At 38.4% G+C, this 19,013-nt stretch overlaps 1 protein-coding gene across 1 annotated transcript in view; it reads left to right on the top strand.

Annotated features, from left to right (window-relative positions):
- SGCD (sarcoglycan delta) overlaps nucleotides 1-15,549 on the top strand; it is a gene marked incomplete at both ends in the record, with an annotated part of 382,328 nt that extends 366,779 nt beyond the window's left edge. The window contains 2 exons of the mRNA XM_079702292.1: nucleotides 13,640-13,763; nucleotides 15,376-15,549. Of these exons, the coding sequence (XP_079558418.1) occupies nucleotides 13,640-13,763; nucleotides 15,376-15,549 (298 nt within the window). The remainder of the gene's footprint in view (nucleotides 1-13,639; nucleotides 13,764-15,375) is intronic.
- Nucleotides 15,550-19,013: the final 3,464 nt, after the last annotated feature.

Genomic DNA, 19,013 nt, shown 5'->3' with positions numbered 1-19,013 from the left:
AACAGTATGGTACTAGCACAAAAAAACAGAAATATAGATCAGTGGAACAGGATAGAAAGCCCAGAAATAAACCTACGTACCTATGGTCAATTAATCCGTGACAAAGGAAGCAAGAATATACATTGGAGAAAAGACAGTCTCTTCAATAAACAGTGCTGGGAACACTGGACAGCTACATGTATAAGAATGAAATCAGAACATTCTTTAACACCATATACAAAATAAACTCAAAGTGGATTAAAGATCTAAATGTAAGACTGGATACTATAAAACTCTTAGAGGAGAACATAGGCAGAACGCTCTTTGACATAAATTGCAGCAATATCTTTTCAATCCTTCTCCCAGAATAATGGAAATAAAGACAAAAATAAACAAATGGGACCTAATTAAACTCAAAAGCTTTTGCACATCAAATGAAACCATAAACAAAACAAAAAGACAGCCCACAGAATGGGAGAAAACATTTGCAAATATGCAACTGACAAGAGATTAATCTCCAAAATATACAAACAGCTCATGCAGCTCTATATCAAAAAAACAAAGAACCCAATCAAAAAATGGGCAGAAGATCTAAATAGACATTTATCCAAAGAAGACAAACAGATGGCCAAAAAGCACATGCAAAGATGCTCAACATCACTAATTATTAGAGAAATCCAAATCAAAACTATAATGAGGTATCACCTCACACTGGTCAGAATGGACATCATCAAGAAGTCTACAAACAATAAATGCTGGAGAGGGTGTGGAGAAAAGGGAACCTTCCTACTCTGTTGGTGGGAATGTAAACTGGTGCAACTATTATGGAGAACAGTATGGAGGTCCCTTAAAAAAACTAAAAATAGAGTTATCATATGATCCAGCAATCCCACTCCTGGGCATATAACCAGATAAACCATAATTTGAAAAGATACATACACCCCCCGTGTTCATTGCAGCACTACTTACAATAGCTAAGACATGGAAACAATCTAAGTGTCCATCGAGAGATGAATGAATAAAGAAGATGTGGTACATATAAACAATGGAATACTACTCAGCCATTTAAATGAATGAAATAATGCCATTTGCAGCAACATGGATGGATATGGAGATTATCATACTAAGTGAAGTAAGTTAGAGAAAGACAAATACATGATATCACTTTTATGTGGAATCTAAAAAAAAAAAAAGATACAAATGAACTTATTTACAGAACAGAAACAGACTCACAGACTGAGAGAATGAACTTACGGTTACCAGGGAGAATGGGTGAGGGGAAGGGATAGATTGGCAGTTTGGGACTGACATGTACACGCTGCTGTATTTAAAATAGATAACCAACAAGGACCTACTGTATAGCACAGAGAACTCTGCTCAATACTCAATACTTTGAAAAGAATAGATACATATATATGTATAAATGAATCACTTTGCTGTACCCCTGAAACTACCACAACATTGTTAATCAAGTATACTCCAATATAAAATAAGAATTAAAAAAAAGAAACATTGAGAAACCATACTCCCTCTTGACATGAGAAATGAAAAAAATAATAATTTGCCGAAGTTTAAAGGTGAGTTGACTTTACTGTACAATTTCCAAATCCATCTTTTGAAAAATCAGAAACCTGGACCTCTAGAGAACAGCGGTACAATAGTCTAAGTATCCTGACCAATTGTTTTAGTTGAAAAAAACAAAAAAATGGTAAAAATATTTTAAAATATTTTAAATACATCAATGAGCTGGAAATTAGTTATGATTAGTCCAAGAGGTAAAATAACATAGGAACACAGAGAAGTAGTCTGAGCATTGAGGCCAGCTGTAACTTTACAGATTTTGCTAAACTAGATGAAATTCAGCTTCAGTTTTATGATCTGGTGGGTCATGGGAACAAAGCAAATCTCAGGGCTCACTGAAAACAGGTAGTCTGTTTAGAGATCCCATAGATGTAATTGGGACCCCAATGTACGGATGAAATAGAATATACCTACATGGTCTTGCCCTCCTCTGACCTTTCCACCCAAAGGATTGCAAGGGAAATAGCCTGTCTTGAACCTCAGCACTGAATGGAAGGAAAAGAAAAAAATTTCTCCAAGGCCTGGTAACTTCAAACTAGCCCTCCCTCTCTGTAGCCTGAATTCATATTACCTGGTTGGTCCTAAGACATCCAGCAAAGAAATTGGTTTACACTTGACCCAAGCTGAAGGTGGCACCAGTGATTGATGGAAACAGATACAAATCCTCTCTAGAAAAAAATCACCTTAAAAGTAGGTCTCAAATAAGTTCATCAAATAAAGACCCAAGAGATATGAACCCACAGAGGCAAGAAATACGAAGCATACTCAGAAACAAGGCACCATGAGCAAGAGAGAAGCATGGAAACAAGGCAGCCAGTTTAGATGCACAGAGGCTTCAGATATGGGAATTAGCAGAGAAAGAATATAAAATAATATGTTTACTATGAGTTGAGAAACAAAAGAGAATTGAAAGAGTAAAAACCAAAGGAATATAAAAATGGCTAACAAATTAGAAAATGCACAATAAGGAATTTCTAGAAATGAAAATATAATCTCAAAAAGCAAAACTCCAATGGATATGATGAAAAATAATACAAAGAAAAATTAAACGAACATGAGACTATATCTACAGAATCATCCAGAAAAAAGAGAGGCAGAATAACAGGAATTCTGGAACAGGAATGCTAGGATGAGAATGCCTAATCTAAGTTTCAGCATGAAAAGAGACAGAATGGAGCAAAAACAATTTTCAAAGACATATCAGCTGAGTGTTGTCCAGAAGTGATGAAAGACACAAAAGTACAAATTTAGCGAGTCAAAAAAAAAAAAAAACCCTCAGGTAGAGTAAATAAAGTGAAATCTACATCTAGGCATATCAAATGACATTTCAGAACATCAAAAATCAAAAGCATCAGGAGAGAATAGAAGAAAAAGGAAGTTCTAGAATTGAAGTTAGACTGACAGCTGACTTCTTAACCACAACAGTGAGAACCATAATACAGAGGAATAATATCTTCAGTTCCTGAGAGAAAATAACTGTTAGCACAGCATTCTGCATCCAGAGAAAATCCCTTTTACGAAAGAGGGCAAATTAAAAAATTACTCCAGAACAACAAAATTGAGGATTTGCCCCACAAACCCTCACTAAAAGAACATGTCAAAAACTTTCTTGATTTTAAGAAAAAAGGGAGGTTTATGATGACAGAAGGAATAAGTAAAGTGGACAATACATAGATATAATAGGTAAATAAACATTGAATAAACAACAATCTTCCCAGATTAAAAAACACAGAACCAAAGTACCTAACAGTACAGATAAATCAAAAATAGTGTATTTGAACTGTTATATTTTAAAAGAAAATCCATTAAAGATTTAATATTGTTAAGGTATTGACTTTCCTCAGAATTGATCTATGGATTCACACAATCCCAATCTAATTCCCTACAGGCTTTTAAGGCTTATATGGAAAAGGAAAATATCTAGAAGAGCTAAACCAATCCGTTTTCCTTTTGCAAAAGCTAAAGGAGTTGCTCTGGCTGATTCTGACTTCTTATAAAGTTATGATAACCAAGACAGTCCGGTATTAGCATGAGGCTAGGCAAATAGATAAATAGAACAGAAAAGAGAATTTAGAAATAGATCTGTATGTACATGGTTAATTGATTTTCAAGAAAAGCACCAGAGCTATTCAGTAGGGAAAGGATTATTTTTTCAATAAATGGTGCTGGAACAACTCAATAAACCTACTGGTAAAAAAGTGAACCTCAAGTCTATTCTTAAAAACTAAAACTAATCAAGATGGATCATAAATCTAAATGTAAAGCTAAAACTATAAGGCTTCTAGCAAAGACATGAGAGACTATCTTTGTAACCTTGGGGTAGGTGATGGTTTATCAGGGAAGGTACAGAAATATTAAACATAAAGTATATGATAAATTGACATTCATCAAAAGACATTGTTTAAAAATGAGGTAAGTCATGGATTGGGAGAAAATACTTGATATAGATAGATACATAGATAGATAGATTTCAGGTATATGTATACACATAGAGATATTTATATCTGAATTTTCTGAAAATATATCTGAAATTTCAGAGATACATACACACAAAATTTTTTACCTAGAATATACAGCAAATCAGTAACAAAAACACAAATAACCCAATTGTTAAAAAAAAAAAGTTGGACAAAAGATTTAAATAGATCCCTCCCAAAAGAACATCTTTGAATAGCCAGTAAGCATGTGAAAAGCTGCTTGACCTCATTAGTCATCAGGGAAGTGAAAACTGTAATGAAGAACCATTTTATAGCTACTGGAGTAGTTTTAATTACATCAATATTGGTGCTAGGAATGTAAAATTGCACAACTACCTTGGAAAACAGTGTGTTAGTTTTCTTATTGTATTGGTCTACAGCAGTTTAAAAAAGCAGACATTTGTTATCTCACAATTTCTGTGGGTCAGAAATGTGGGTGCAATTTAGTGATGGCTCTCACTCAAGATCAGTTATCAGGTTGCACTTAAGCTGTTGGCCAGGGCTGTGATCTTTTCAAATGCTTGTCTTGGGGAAGATCTATTTATAAATGCACTCCAGTGGTTATTGGCAAGACTCAGCTTGCTGTAGATTATTGGAATGAGGGCCTTAGTTCCTCATGGGCTAATGGGATCCCTCAGTTTCTCAGACATCCTCATAGGGCAGTTCTCAGCATGGCAGCTGGCATCCCTTTGAGTGAGGGAATGAGAGCAGGAACCCAAGATGGAAGCCACAGTCTTTTTAAAACCTAGCCTTGTGAGTGACATCCTATCACTCTTGCAATGTTTTACTTGTGTAGAAGCAAGCCACTATATCCAGCCCACATCTAGGAGAGAGAATCACCTAAGAGCATGAATACCAGAAGGCAAGGATCATTGGGGATTATTTTAGATACTGCCTTACCACATTTATTAGAGACACACCTATGCTACAACTTAGTAGTTCTATTCATAGCTACTTATTTTAGAGAAATGAAAACTTTATCCTCATAAAGACATGTGCAAAATAGCCCCAAACTCAAAACAACCAAATATCTACTAACAGGAAACTGGATAAAGGGTACAAACTTGCAGTTATAAGCTGAATGAGTTCTGGAGAGCTAATGTACAGCGTGGTGGTGACTATAGTTAATAAATAATAATGTACTATATATTTGAAATTTGCTAAAAGAGTACATCTTAAATGTTCTTAACACATGGAGGGTAAAGGTAAATATGTGAGGTGAATATGTAAGGTTAATTACCTTAATTGGGGGAATCATTTCACAATGTATACATGTATCGAAACATTATGTTGTACACCTTAAATATATACAATGTTTATTTCTTAATAAAATTAAAGGATCTGTGCATTTCACTGTATGTAAATTTCTCCTCATTAAAAAGTCATCTGAAATAAACAAGTAATCCAATTACATGAGAGACACATCTAAAATATAACCATACAGAATAGATGATATTTAAAAGAGTAGAAAAATGCGTTCGAGGAAAATACGAGTGAGAACAACTATACTAATAGGCAAAATGGATTTCAAGGCAAAAACATTATAAGAAATAGAATCATTATACACATTGATAAGAAGACAATAAGGAAGACAGAACAATTCTAAGCTGGTATGTATTTAATAAAATACCTCTTTTAGTAACTGATAGATCAAACAGATATATATATAAATTTGAACGGAACAATTAAATATCTTGAGTTAACAGACACACATAGAACATGGCACCAACAACTGCAGAACACACACTCTTTTCAGACAGGCATGAATATTTATAAAAATTGACATATACTGACTGGGCCAAAAACCTAGCCTCAATTTTTAAATAATTGATCTTTTTAAAGAGAATGTTTTTTAACTATCATAATATTATCAGTTTAAAACTGATGAATAAAATATACACTAGAAATAAATCCTAGAAAATCTTACATATTTAGAAATTAAGGAAAATCCTTCTATAAAACTTACCACAGGAGAAATTATACTAAAATTACAAAACATTTACACCTATATTAATACTCCTTTGGGATGCTGCCAAAAAAATACACGTCCTTAAATGAATTTATTAACTAAGAAGGCAGAACATTTTAATTTACTAAGGTGGCAACACATTTTAGAACTTAGATTAGGATAATTCTGCAGTTCTATTTAGAACAAAAGACAAGGAAAATTTAAGGAGAAGAAATAAACATAACAGGATTGACAAAAGCAAAAGTTAGCTCTTTGAAAAGATGAATAATTGACAGTACTGCTAAAGAGGAAAAGAAGACGAATAAAAATATTCGGAACAACAAAAGACATAACTACAAATGTTGGGGACATTTTTTTAAATGAAAATATTATGAAAAGCTTTTGCCAAGAAGTTTAAACCGTTCTATGAAATGGAAAAATACTAAGAAGACATAACTCACCAAAATCAACCTGAGAAGAAACATAAAACCTGTATAATCCTATAGTTATTTTTTAAATGGAAATAAGGTGTCATTCCATGCCCTGAAGGTTGATGAATGATTTAAATATTCAAGGAGTAAATAATTCTAATCTTTCATTAAAATTTCCAAAATATAGAAAACTGATAGAACCTGACAAATATATTGTAAGACAGAAAAATTACAGGATAAACTCACTTACAAACACAGGTGCAAAATCCTAAAAAAATTAAGTTTCAGAAATTGATAGAAAAGATGATACATAATGACAATGTTGAACTAATACCAAAAAATTTAGGAGTGGATTATTATTGGAAAATTAATATAATTCACCACATTAATATATTAAGGAGAAGTATATTATCTCAATATATGAAGAATAAAATGGTACTTGATAAAATTCATAGCAATGAATGATAGAAACTCTTAGCAAAATAAGAATAGAAGGGAACTCTGTCATCACGATAAAAAGTATTTTGGGAAAAAATAAAAACCATAGAACGAAAGAATCTGAATGATAAATTTTTTTTTTTTTTTTTTTTTTAGGGACAAAGGTGGGGTTTGTTTTTATCATAAAAGAAAAAAAAAAAAACTCCTAAGGAATCTTAACAAAGGAAGGGAATATTTCACACTCAGAGAATAGACACCAGGGCACAAAATTACAAGTGTTTTTACTCCAGACCTGTCCTCATCTCCTCCAACAGCAGAGATGGGAAGGAGACAGCTGAAGCAAACAGGCAGCTCTGTAAAACAAAGACTTAGAAACCCTACAAATATGATTAAACTCTAAACTTCTGTTTTGCTTTAAAAAAATTTTTTTTAATATATCAGAAGGCCTGCTTTAGTGACATGCTAGTCCCACCAGAAAATAACCCCAAAACCCCCTTGTCAGTAACATGCTCAAGTTGACCAGCCAACTCGTATTTCCAAACCCGTGTGTACAAGTACGTGTATGTCTTTTAAACCAAAGCCCCTGGGCTCAGGTGACTGCTACTGCTATCAGTTCAGGAAAAGGCAAGATTGCTGTTTCCTTACTTTTAGTCAACACTGTATTGGACAGTCCTAGACAGAACAGTATGAAAAGTAAAAGACATACAAAGTATAAGAAATCAAAAGACATAAAACTGTCAAAATCATTACTGCCTACCAAGAAAACCTAAATCAACCTGCATACAAATTGTGAAAAATAAGATAATTTACCTAGGTGTTAACTATAAGATCAACATACCAAAAACAACAAACAAACAAAAACCTGAATCTCAATACAACAGGAAAAAGAAATAGGTGTAAGAGAAATACACTTTTACCGAAATACCATTTTCAATAGCCACAAGAGATAGGCTGAATCCACACAGAGAAGACTAACTTTTTCGAAATACATCCAAGAAAACATAACAAAATAGAGACAGATGCAATGATGATGAAGTGAACATAAATCCAATCAAAATTCCAACAGGTCTTCCTTCAGTTGAAACTTCAGTTGATTCTGAAATTTATTTGGAAGACCAAGAATAGCTAGGACAGTCTGGAAGAACAAGGCAAGAGAACTTGCCTTATGAAATGTAAAGAATTTAAAAATCATAGTAAGCTAAAATATTTAATTAATTATTGTCACAGGGATAGATGAATAGAATAACGAAACAGACTAGAAAATCCTGAAAGAGACCCATAAGTGTATGGAAACATCATTTATGACAGAGCTAAATATGGGCTTTTCAATATATGATGTTGAGATCCTTCATCTGCATCTGTTTTGACCCCAACCTCAGACTGCACACAAAAATGAATACCCATGAATTAGAGACTTAGAAAAAGCAAAACATAAAAGTTTTAAAAACAATATTGAAGAACTTTATGGTTTCAGTGTAAGGAAGGATTTCTCAGACAAGACACAGAAAGCACAAACCCTAGAGGAAAATTTGTTGACATTAAAATATAAAACGTTTTCACCAAAAAATGCTAAGCATAGAGTGAAAAGATAAACTACAGCCTCAAAAAAAGAAATTATCAATACATAGAACTGCTAAACAATTATTTTTCAGAATATATAAAGCATGACTATAATTCATACATACGAAATCCAAAAAACCAAAAAAATTAAAAGAGACAAAAGACATTTCACTGAAGAAGAATCCCAAATGGCTTACCAACAAATGAAAAGAGCCTTAACTCCATTACTAATCTGGGAAATGCAAATTTAAAAGACAGTAGCATCCCATTTCACACTCACTTCATAATAAACAATATCAAATGCTAGCAAGAAAGTAGAAAAAACAGAACTCTATACATTACTAGTGGGAAAGTAATAAAGCTGTAGATAAGCATACCTTAGGAGCTAGTAATTCCACTCTTCACCTATGTGTCCTAAAGAAAATTTACAAGTGAACACCAGGATCCACATACAAGAATGTGCAGAGATGACTTCGTAGAAACAAAAACTTGGTATCAATCCAAATGTCCAACAAAAGGATGGACAAAGAAATCATGATGTGTGATAACCTCAGGGGAATAGAATAAATTACAGCTGAGCTACAGAATGGAGGCATCTCAGGAACAAAACATTGAGGCCAAAAATAAGTAAATCACTAAAGAATACATAAGTGGAATTATTCTGTGCATAAAGCTCAAAAACACATGGTAGTAAACAATTTATCATTTCAGGAGGCAAATGTAGTAATATAATATTATAAAGAAAAGCAAGAAAACAGTAAACAAAATTCATAGTAGTAATTATTCTTGAGAGAAGGAAATGGTTAGGATTAGGAAGAGCTCAGGGAATTACAAAGGTAAGAATTTTCTTTTTAAAAAAAAAAGGATGGGGCTTCCCTGGTGGCGCAGTGGTTGAGAGTCCGCCTGCCGATGCAGGGGACGCGGGTTCGTGCCCCGGTCTGGGAAGATCCCACATGCCGTGGAGTGGCTGGGCCCGTGAGCCATGGCTGCTGAGCCTGCACGTCCGGAGCCTGTGCTCCGCAACGGGAGAGGCCACAACAGTGAGAGGCCTGCGTACCGCAAAAAAAAAAAAAAAAAAAAAGTATGGTGACTATACAAGATTCATGTCAATGTCATCCTTTATAACATATTTATATTTAGAGAAATCTTTTGCATCAATTCCAAAAATGTAATGATTTGGAATAAAACTTTTTTTCCTCAGAAGCCCTGGCAGTAATCGGCCAGGTTAGAATAGCAGCTGCCTCCTGTCCAGAGCATCTCCATCACTTGCCATATATGATCGTGCAGAGACTCTTGTTTTCCTTATAGCTTTCTTATGGGTCACTCACTGACATCACCTTTCCAGTCTTTGTGGGCATCTGATATGACGACGTTGTTTTAGAGCAGTGGTTCTCAAAGTGTGGTCCCCAAACTAGCAGCTTCAGCATCACCTGTGACTTGTCACAAGTACAGGCATTCAGGCAACACCCTTAACCTACTGTATCGAACTCAGGGGTGGAGCCCTGCAACCTAAGTTTTAACAAGCCCTCCAGGGGATTCTGCTGCTCCTGTTTGAGAACCACTGTTCTGGAGGGCATGGCCCAGCCTTGGACCTCCTTTCCTAGACTTTCTTCCATTCTCAGATTCTTCAGTCCTCCCAGACGGGAGTCGCATGTGCTCCTAATGGGAGCAGTATTCATTTCCAAGAGCCAACAGGACCCTCAGTTGTCACCAGTGACCTCCAAATCAGGAGGGAGCCTCCCTCCATTTTCCTTGCTCAATACCATCTAAGCAGTGGTGTTCTGGTTGTTAATCTATGGTCAGAAATTGACTGACATCACTGCAAGAGTGCTTTGTCTGCTCTTTGCAGGCCCCACAGGGCTCTTGTAGGAGCTTTTTTTTTTTTTTTTTTACAGTGGAAAGGTTTAGTATGTGAACAAACCAGTAAGTCTGTCTGAAGGACAAAGGGCGTTAAGATGAGGTGTGAAACACAAAGCCAGTTACCAATTTGTCCCTGCTGCCAGGAAATTCTCATTTCTACCTTATCTTAGCCTTTCACACTGGGAGACAGTTTCAGAGTAGCCCCCTCCTTGTCATCCTGGTACTTCCAAGGCTGTGAGAGGGGAAAAGGCAGCAGTTATTTCTGAGTCCACTTCTCTGGCCTGGGAGCCCTCCTGCTGATTTCAAAGCCCATGGGAGGCATCATGAATAAAGTGAATTCATATGACTGAAATGCCAACACTCCATCTGATAAAGTTCTCCAAGCTCCAAACATTTTTTTTTCTATTTTGAGTTTTTCCCTCTCAACTATCTTTTTGTATGAATCGTCCACTTTGAAGGCAACATACCAAGTATGAACACATTCACCATATCCTAAATTTGATGTCACTGATGTCAACCTTTTCAGTAAGTTGTGAGGACTATTGTAGGGAAGGAAGTATGTCTCACTGAGCCATATGTAGTACTACCACCTTACCCTTATTGATGGAGGCTAGTTTTGGAAATACAAGTGCATATTCCATGAAGATAGATTTGACATTTAATTACGAAGAATGGTGTGAAGATATGAGAGACAGGAAAGAAGCCCAGTTTTTCTGGAAGTGATATGGAATACTGGACCACATGCTTGGGTGTGAATCCTAGTTTTGCCCTTTTACTAGGTGTGCAACCCTGAGCAAGTCATTTACCTTAGCGTCCTTGCTTGTACAATCAGGACTGAAGGAGTGCCAAAGGCACTCCACAAAAAATAGGATCTTTGTGGGGATTAAATGAGATAACACATATAAAAGCATGTTCCACAGTGTCCATCACCTAGTGAGTATTCAATAAAGCACAGCTGATGTTTATGGCAAGAAATAAGACTAGCAAAATAGGTCAGATCAAGCTCTACATGGGCAAGTAAGTCCAAGAGTTCCTATCTTTTCTAAGAAATGTGTGAAGGTTTTGATAAGAGAAGTGACATAATCAAAACTGACTTCAGGTGTGTGTGAAGTACACACAACTGACTTCACTTTATGTGTCAAGTACACTAGAAAAAAAAAAAAGGAAGAATTAGAGACAAAACTTGGGAGGTTTCAACAGTCCAGGTTAGAGATGAACTAATATATTGAGTAGGGAGAAGTCGCGAGTTAAAAACTGCGTTAACTGATGCAGTGAGGGAGGGAGGGAGGGAGAGAGGGAGGAAAGAAGGAACAGAGAAGATGGCATGAGGGCTCTCCCCCGGGGAAGGTGGAGGATGGCAGTGCCCTGGAGAAGAGGGTGAACAAATGTGGAAGAGAGCTGGCAGTATTGTCAGAAGGGAAGCTTATGCCATGAGGGGAAAGGTCTCAATAGCAGTGAAAACAGAAGGTGTTAGACAACACTAGGACAAGGGGTGTGAGTCAGCCAGACCTTATAGGAGAGAAGCAAAGAAAATGGCAGAAAACCATCTTCAGATTTTAGACGTGAGCTATAGGAAGAGCTTGATGCGTTGGATTAAGGTCCTAGACAAGGCTGTGCTGCACATACATCATTCCCTGCCACTCTAGCAACAAGACCCCCTTCCTTGAGCTGACGTTATAGTGAGAAAAACCACAGGCAAAGGAAGCCAACCACAGTTCGAGGTAGAACCACACCCAGCTCAGCACCAGCTTGGTGAAGGGCTTGTGAGGATGAGGTGGTAGGATAGGGGATTTTTGCCACACACAAAGGGGTGAGGTCAGAATGGAAAGAAGGAGTGAAAGAGAAGCTCAGGCCAATCCTTTGCTTAGGACTAGACACCCGTTGTTTCTCTTTAAGACTCTGGATGAGCCACTGTAGGGGGAGCACAAAAATCAGTGGAGAAGCCTGCTCTCTGAAGCACACCTCAGAGACCCAGACCTGGGAGGTGGGGAAGAGCCCTGTCTTGGCACCTGTGGAATGTACCTTGGGATCGCTCAGGGTGGCGCCCCACAGATCGCCTTGCTCTGCCTGCCACTTACTGATGCCCATGAGGGTGTGGCCTACCCGTGGGGGCTGGTGGAAGCAGAACATGGAGTCGGCAGTTGGCAGAGAGGATGATGTTCCTTTTAAACTTGTTCAAAGTGTCTGAAAGTTCAGAGTGGAGAAATAAAATGCAGAAAATTGGTCTGATTTAGAGTGGCTTGGTGGCCACTCCTGGGGTCCATGCTTCCTAAGTTGGGATACTTTCTTTATAACAGAGAAGGGGATCTTCATTCAGTTCAATTTGGTGATAATATTAAAATCTGAAATATTCAGACGATGGCTGAGTTTTAGTTCATATTTTTTGCATACAATGAGTTAGGCAAAAATCTTTCTATGAAGCATTATCCTCTTTTGCCCTAATAATTAGCATAGAATGTGGCTGATTCTCCTTCTCTCAACTTACTTAATTTACATACAATAAAATTCACTCTTGGGAGGTATAATTATGTAAGTTTGCATAAACACATGGAGGCACATAACCACCACTGCAATCAAGATACAGAACAGTCCTATCACCAAAAAACATCTATTCTTCATGCTGTCCCTCTGTAGTCAAATCACTTCCCTCTAACTCCTAGCAACAACTTATCTGTTCTGAGTTTTCTTTTGACAATTGCCTATTTGAGTAAGGCCTGAGATTTCTTTACGATTTGCTGCTATCATAACAACAGTAACAGCAGTAATAGTAATAATTAACACATATTAATTATACATTTCCAACGTGCCAGGCACCATGTGAAGCACTTTAGAGATGAAGAAACTGAGGCTTTGAGACATTTTGGAAAAGAGAGGAGGGAAGAAGGACTTGCCCAAGGTCATACAGTGGCAGCCCCATGGTTTGAGTTAGCCGTGTCCAACTCCCAGGTCTATTTTCTTAACCTCTATCCAATTCTGCTTCCAGGAAGACAAAGAAAGTAGGGCGATGTGGAAACAATATCCGCTAATTTCAGGAAGCTCAGTTTAGACCTGAGATTGCCTTACTTTAGAAATAAACAGAACTTATGTAAGAATTTGGTTAATCATGCTAATGAAGCAATAATTGACTAGGTGCAAGATAGAATGAAGCCAGGATCCTAGAACACCTTCCGTACAATCTTTGTGATATGCAGTGAAGATAAAGCCCAGATACATTATGTCCAGCCTCATAAAGTTGATCAGGCATGCAAAGCTAGAATTTCCTGATCAGATGTTGAAATGTCTCAATGCTTAGAGCACCAACTTCCTCCTAACTTTACTAAAACAGTGAAATGGGATCTTTAATCTTAGTCTTGTGCCTATTTCAGGTTGGAGTCCCCCACCCGGTCTCTGGTGATGGAGGCCCCAAAAGGAGTAGAAATAAATGCAGAAGCTGGCAACATGGAAGCCACCTGCAGAACAGAGCTGAGACTGGAGTCCAAAGATGGAGAGGTAAGCATGAGAGGAACAGAAGCCCAGAGAGACACAGCTCCAACGAGCCAATGTTTCCTAAGACGCATCACTCCCTTTGCCTCTGAAGTTTATCCTACAGTGTAATGATCCTACAGTGTGACAGCAAAAAGAGCCAATCGGAAGGTTTTATTTCTGGAACAAATATGTTGAATGGCACGATTATAAGCCAAACCCACAACACAAAAGTTATAATTCATTATCTGTAAAAGTGCTGAGGTAATAGTATGTATCGCAAGAACAGAATTATAAGGACATCTGTAAAAATGAATGCTATTTCCAAACTCTCTCATCACCTTAAAGTAAGATTTAGTTGGCTGGTATAATTAAGCTGCATATCACACACGTCTGTTTAAAGAGGACCTTAGTTTACTGGTAGACATTTTTTTGTTTGTTTGTTTTTTGTTTTTTGCGGAACACGGGCCTCTCACTGTTGTGGCCTCTCCCATTGCGGAGCACAGGCTCTGGACGCGCAGGCTCAGTGGCCATGGCCCACGGGCCCAGCCGCTCCGCAGCATGTGGGATCTTCCCGGACCAGGGCACGAACCCGTGTCCCCTGCATCGGCAGGCGGACTCTCAACCACTGCACCCCAAGGGAAGCTCTGGTAGACATTTTTAAGTGTACATTGTATGTTTCTACTTTCACTGAAAATGGAAAAGTCAGATCTAACAGCTATCCCAAATCAGAACAAGCCAAAACTTAACTAGGCAGCAAGAGGCTAAGAGACAAGAGACTGCAAACATTCATTCTCTTAGCCCAACACAGTCCCGCCTTGGTGAACAGAATAGCTCTTCGTGTTTTCGCAAGCAAGGTAAGCCAAATCCCCAAAGAAAATATGATTCGAATGCAAAATTTGAAAGTGGCTTTATCGTGTTCATAAGTGACTTTTTCTACTTAAGATTTTATTTAAAAGAGAAAAAATGTGTTTTTAAAGCAAAACTCTATTCCACCTTTCATATCTACTTACAGGTTATCAGTCTCCACCTGCCTCTGTATACCAAGCCTGCCTTTCGATTGTTTTGGCATGTGCTATATTTGTTTTAAAAGAGCTAGTCAGATAGAGCTTTCAGTTATCAAAACTGTCTCTGTAGACAGCTGCAGACTCCAAACCACACACGTTTAGAAGTAGTGACTACATCACAGATACAGTTTATAGCTATCAGAATGTGGACCCTGGAGGAATCAGTTATAATCCTGACCATCATTTAAGACTGGAAGTGCTGCATATTCTTGAAGGCCCACCATGCACATAGATGTATTTAGGGTCTGAGAAGTCCCATACTAAAGAAAATTGTTACCCTGTCATTTCCAAATTTACTTCACCCTAGGAATCCATTCATGTTCTACATGATACACTTTTACGAAATGCTAATATATACATGACGTTGCCAGTGCAACGCTGTCTGGCTAGAATACAAGCTTCTGGGAGGGTAGAGACTTTATCTCTCTTGTTCATCCCTGAATTCCCAGTGTCAACTATTCTAAACACATAGTAGGTGCTCATTTGATTTCAACTGAACATTCATCCCGTTTCAGAATGTCAAGAGGATAAATGACAGGCTCTAACTCTTCCTTCCTGTTTCCTCTCTTTAGATTAAGTTAGATGCTGCGAAAATCAAACTACCTAGACTGCCTCATGGATCCTACACACCCACAGGAACAAGGCAGAAGGTCTTCGAGATCTGTGTCTGCGCCAATGGGAGATTATTCCTGTCCCAGGCAGGAACCGGTTCCACTTGTCAGATAAACACAAGTGTCTGCCTGTGAGAGACCATGCATAGTGGACATGTCGGCAGCATCCAGGCCTTTTTTGGCTTTAGACCCTGGCTGCCAGCTATTTTTACTAGAACACAGAAAGCCTATCAAAGACCTTGTGTGTGTGTGTGTGTGTGTGTGTGTGTGTGTGTGTGTGTGTGAGTTTGCGTGTGTGGGTGATATAAATATATATAAATATATAAATAAATATATATATCCTCTGTATAAAATGAGGTTTCAGTACAAAAGGAACCATGGGTGACCCTGTGATATCCACTGTCATTGCCATCCCAACCCCACCACATACATGATAAAATCAAAACACTAATTCGGGCCCAATATTCCCCAGACCCTGCAGAATCACACAGTGTATCGACACTTACTGAATATTCGCCTACACGTGTGAGTAACAGCCTGTCTTTTCCTTTAGTGTCATTACAAGGCAGTGATGGCGGGAATTTGCAAGTCACACCCAAGGGCTGAGACCCTTGTAGTAAAAGCAGACACTTTATTAGCTTTTGTGCAGCTGGCCAACTTCTCCCCTTTCAACTTAGGGATGGGGCAGTGCCGTAGAAGTCAGACAGAGGAACTCAACATGGCTGTGCTACTTTTGCATCCAAATGTATTGGGCTTCTGTGGTTGGATGAATTAGAAGGATGGATTTTAGCAAAGTTTGAAAGGCTCACCCAACTCCTGTGAGCTTATTACTTCCTTCAAACCCACGTATTATCCCACAGTCAAAACGGGAGCTGTAAATCAGCACAAAATAGGAAAACAGTTGCTCCTCAGTCGGCTAGAAGCTCCTCGATGGCCTGACAGACTAAGAATAAATGGGCAATAGGTCTCTGTTTGAAGTGAAAAAATGGCTCAAAATCTGTTACATCATCACTCCTGTTGATTTCATCCAACAGACTCCTACCCAAAATGATCACGTCAATCCAAATCTTTAAGAGTGGAACCCCTACCCCCAAGAGAAGCTATTTGGAGACGGAAATCAAAGAGTGGCGAAGGAAACCAAATTATTTTCAAATATGTTTCTGGGGACTGGTAGGTAATTTAGAGGCATGCGTTTCATTATTAAAGGTATCCACAAATTCTCTGCCTTCAATCTTCTTATATATTTTTTCAGTATTGGGATATTCATTTTCCTAAGTTGACCACTGTTTTCTCTAAGAACAGTGACCCAAGAATCACAGATCTAAAGTACCACATGCCCCCAGAAATGCTCACTGAAAATTAATATAGACTGAGTCAAGTGTCTTTATTAGAATCACTGTGTCGCCAGGGGGGCCCAGCGGTACCCACTGCCCCATATGCGGAAGCAGCTCCCTAATTCCCGCCATCAGCTACCTCCCATCACTCCACTTTCATCATTGTGCTCCAGGGTCACCCTGGCCAGCTCTTGTGCTGGGACAGGGGATTACACCATCTCTGTTCAAAGAGGGGGATACGTGCCTATGCCTTACGACAATGCACTCAGCAAGGAGAAGCACATCCAATATTTATCTTGTGTTACCTGTAGTTTATTTTGAGTGATTGAAGGGGAAGGGTTTCACAACGACTGGGCATCTTAAAAGCTGGTAGGCAAACCAAGTGGCTGACAGATGTGGACGCCGAGGAGCCTGGAAGGGAGACGTAACTGCTTTCGACCATCCTGGATGCCACTTGGCAAGCAGTAGCCCCACAGTCCTAAATGAAGTCATATTTGTAGGCCTGAATGGCACTTGTTTGTTGTTTTTTTTTCCTCAACAGGGTTCTGCTTTTTCTTACTTCACAAGCAGAGGGGAGATGTGCCATAGGAAATGAATAAGAGGTTTGGTATTTTTGAGATGACACTCAAGCATCGGGCTGAGTTTTGCACATGTGGAAGGTAAAAGCAAGCTGTGTGTTGCTTAGTCACTTACAAGTGGGGGGGAGGAGGGATGGTTCCAGCCTGACCAGTGGCCCTGCTGGCTCCCAGACCCCAGGGTCCTTCCAGTCACTCCTGCTTAATATCCGTACAGAAGAATTGGGTTGCTCAAGGGTGAGACCGTAAGATTGCTTAGTGTGCAGCACGAGGGTCTAAAAACGAAAACCATAAAGAGATATGCAATTGCTCTGGCTCAGTATTATTTATATCCTGTAGGATCACACCGCCAGAATCTGCATGTACCACACCCAGAGTTTTTCCAAGCTAGGAAAGGCCCTCCTTGGCGACTGGGAGCATCTACCCCATATCTTTCAGATCAACAGTAGTACCTGTAAGGTCCTTTGTGGCTAAATACCTGAAGACAAAGGTTTTTGTTTGTTTGTTTGTTTGTTTGTTTTTTAAGCAGACAGACCATCTTTGCATTTTGTCATCTCAAGTACATATTCTAAGGATGAGAAAGAAATGGAAGGTTCCCTGAACCTCTTTCATCTAATTTTGTTCTAATAGTTAAATGAAAGTCTGAGATCAGCACCTTGGAAATTTTATGCCGATAAAAAAAGACTGGTGTGATGCCACCTGCAAAAATTAATCCTAAATGTACTCAGATCACAAATAGAATAAAAAGAATAATAGCAACCAAGAATAGAAATCAAGCACCTATGGGGACAGACATGATATAAAATTCTGATTTTCATTTGTGCTAAGTGACTACGGTATACCAGGTAATGAGCAGGAGGTTTGGCGTGGATTAAATTATGTATTTCAGTTCAGACTTTAGAATTCAGTAATTGCATATTAAGTCCTTCAATGTACATTTTTTTCTCCCAGCTTCCTCCAACTAGAATACCTGTCCATGGTCATGAGAAAAAGTTTTACCTAAATTCTGGGGAAAAGAAAAGCTCTTTTACATTAAAGTCTGATACCTTTAATTTATAAAAATGAGATCCTTTCTAATCTTATATACAATATCTTCTAGAAAATCACATCTCTCGGTATATTAAGCAGTGGGTGGCATAACAAAGAGTTTAAATGAATTTTCAATATTCTAGAAGTTCCAGTACGTTAATATTCTTCAGAAAAGTTTTATAAATTAAAAGTTGATCTCCAGGGCTTCCCTGGTGGCGCAGCGGTTGAGAGTCCGCCTGCCGATGCAGGGGACGCGGGTTCGTGCCCCGGTCCGGGGGGATCCTACGTGCCGCGGAGCGGCTGGGCCCGTGAGCCATGGCCGCTGGGCCTGCGTGTCCGGAGCCTGTGCTCCGCAACGGGAGAGGCCACAGCAGTGAGAGGCCCGCGTACCGCAAAAAAAAAAAAAAAGTTGATCTCCAAATGTGTTTAGCACCTACTTCTATTGGATATCTGCTCAATAAGTTGTTAAAGTTTAGTCTTAAGAGGTTTTCAAAAGCCCTTTTGGTGACATCAGTCCAGGTGGAAACTTGACACAAAGCTGTATCTTTCTGTTACCCAAGAGACAGAGCCTATAAACTTGAGTTGGCTTTTAACTTCCTTTAGGTCAGTTTTCCCTTGGATGATTTCCATTGTATATCCAGCACCATAGACCAAAGATTGC

The sequence above is a fragment of the Hyperoodon ampullatus genome (assembly GCF_949752795.1).
Source record: "Hyperoodon ampullatus genome assembly, chromosome: 4".
Classification (NCBI taxonomy): Eukaryota; Metazoa; Chordata; class Mammalia; order Artiodactyla; family Ziphiidae; genus Hyperoodon; species Hyperoodon ampullatus.
The sequence above is the reverse complement of the archived record's forward strand: the minus strand, read 5'-3'. Positions and strand labels throughout refer to the sequence as shown.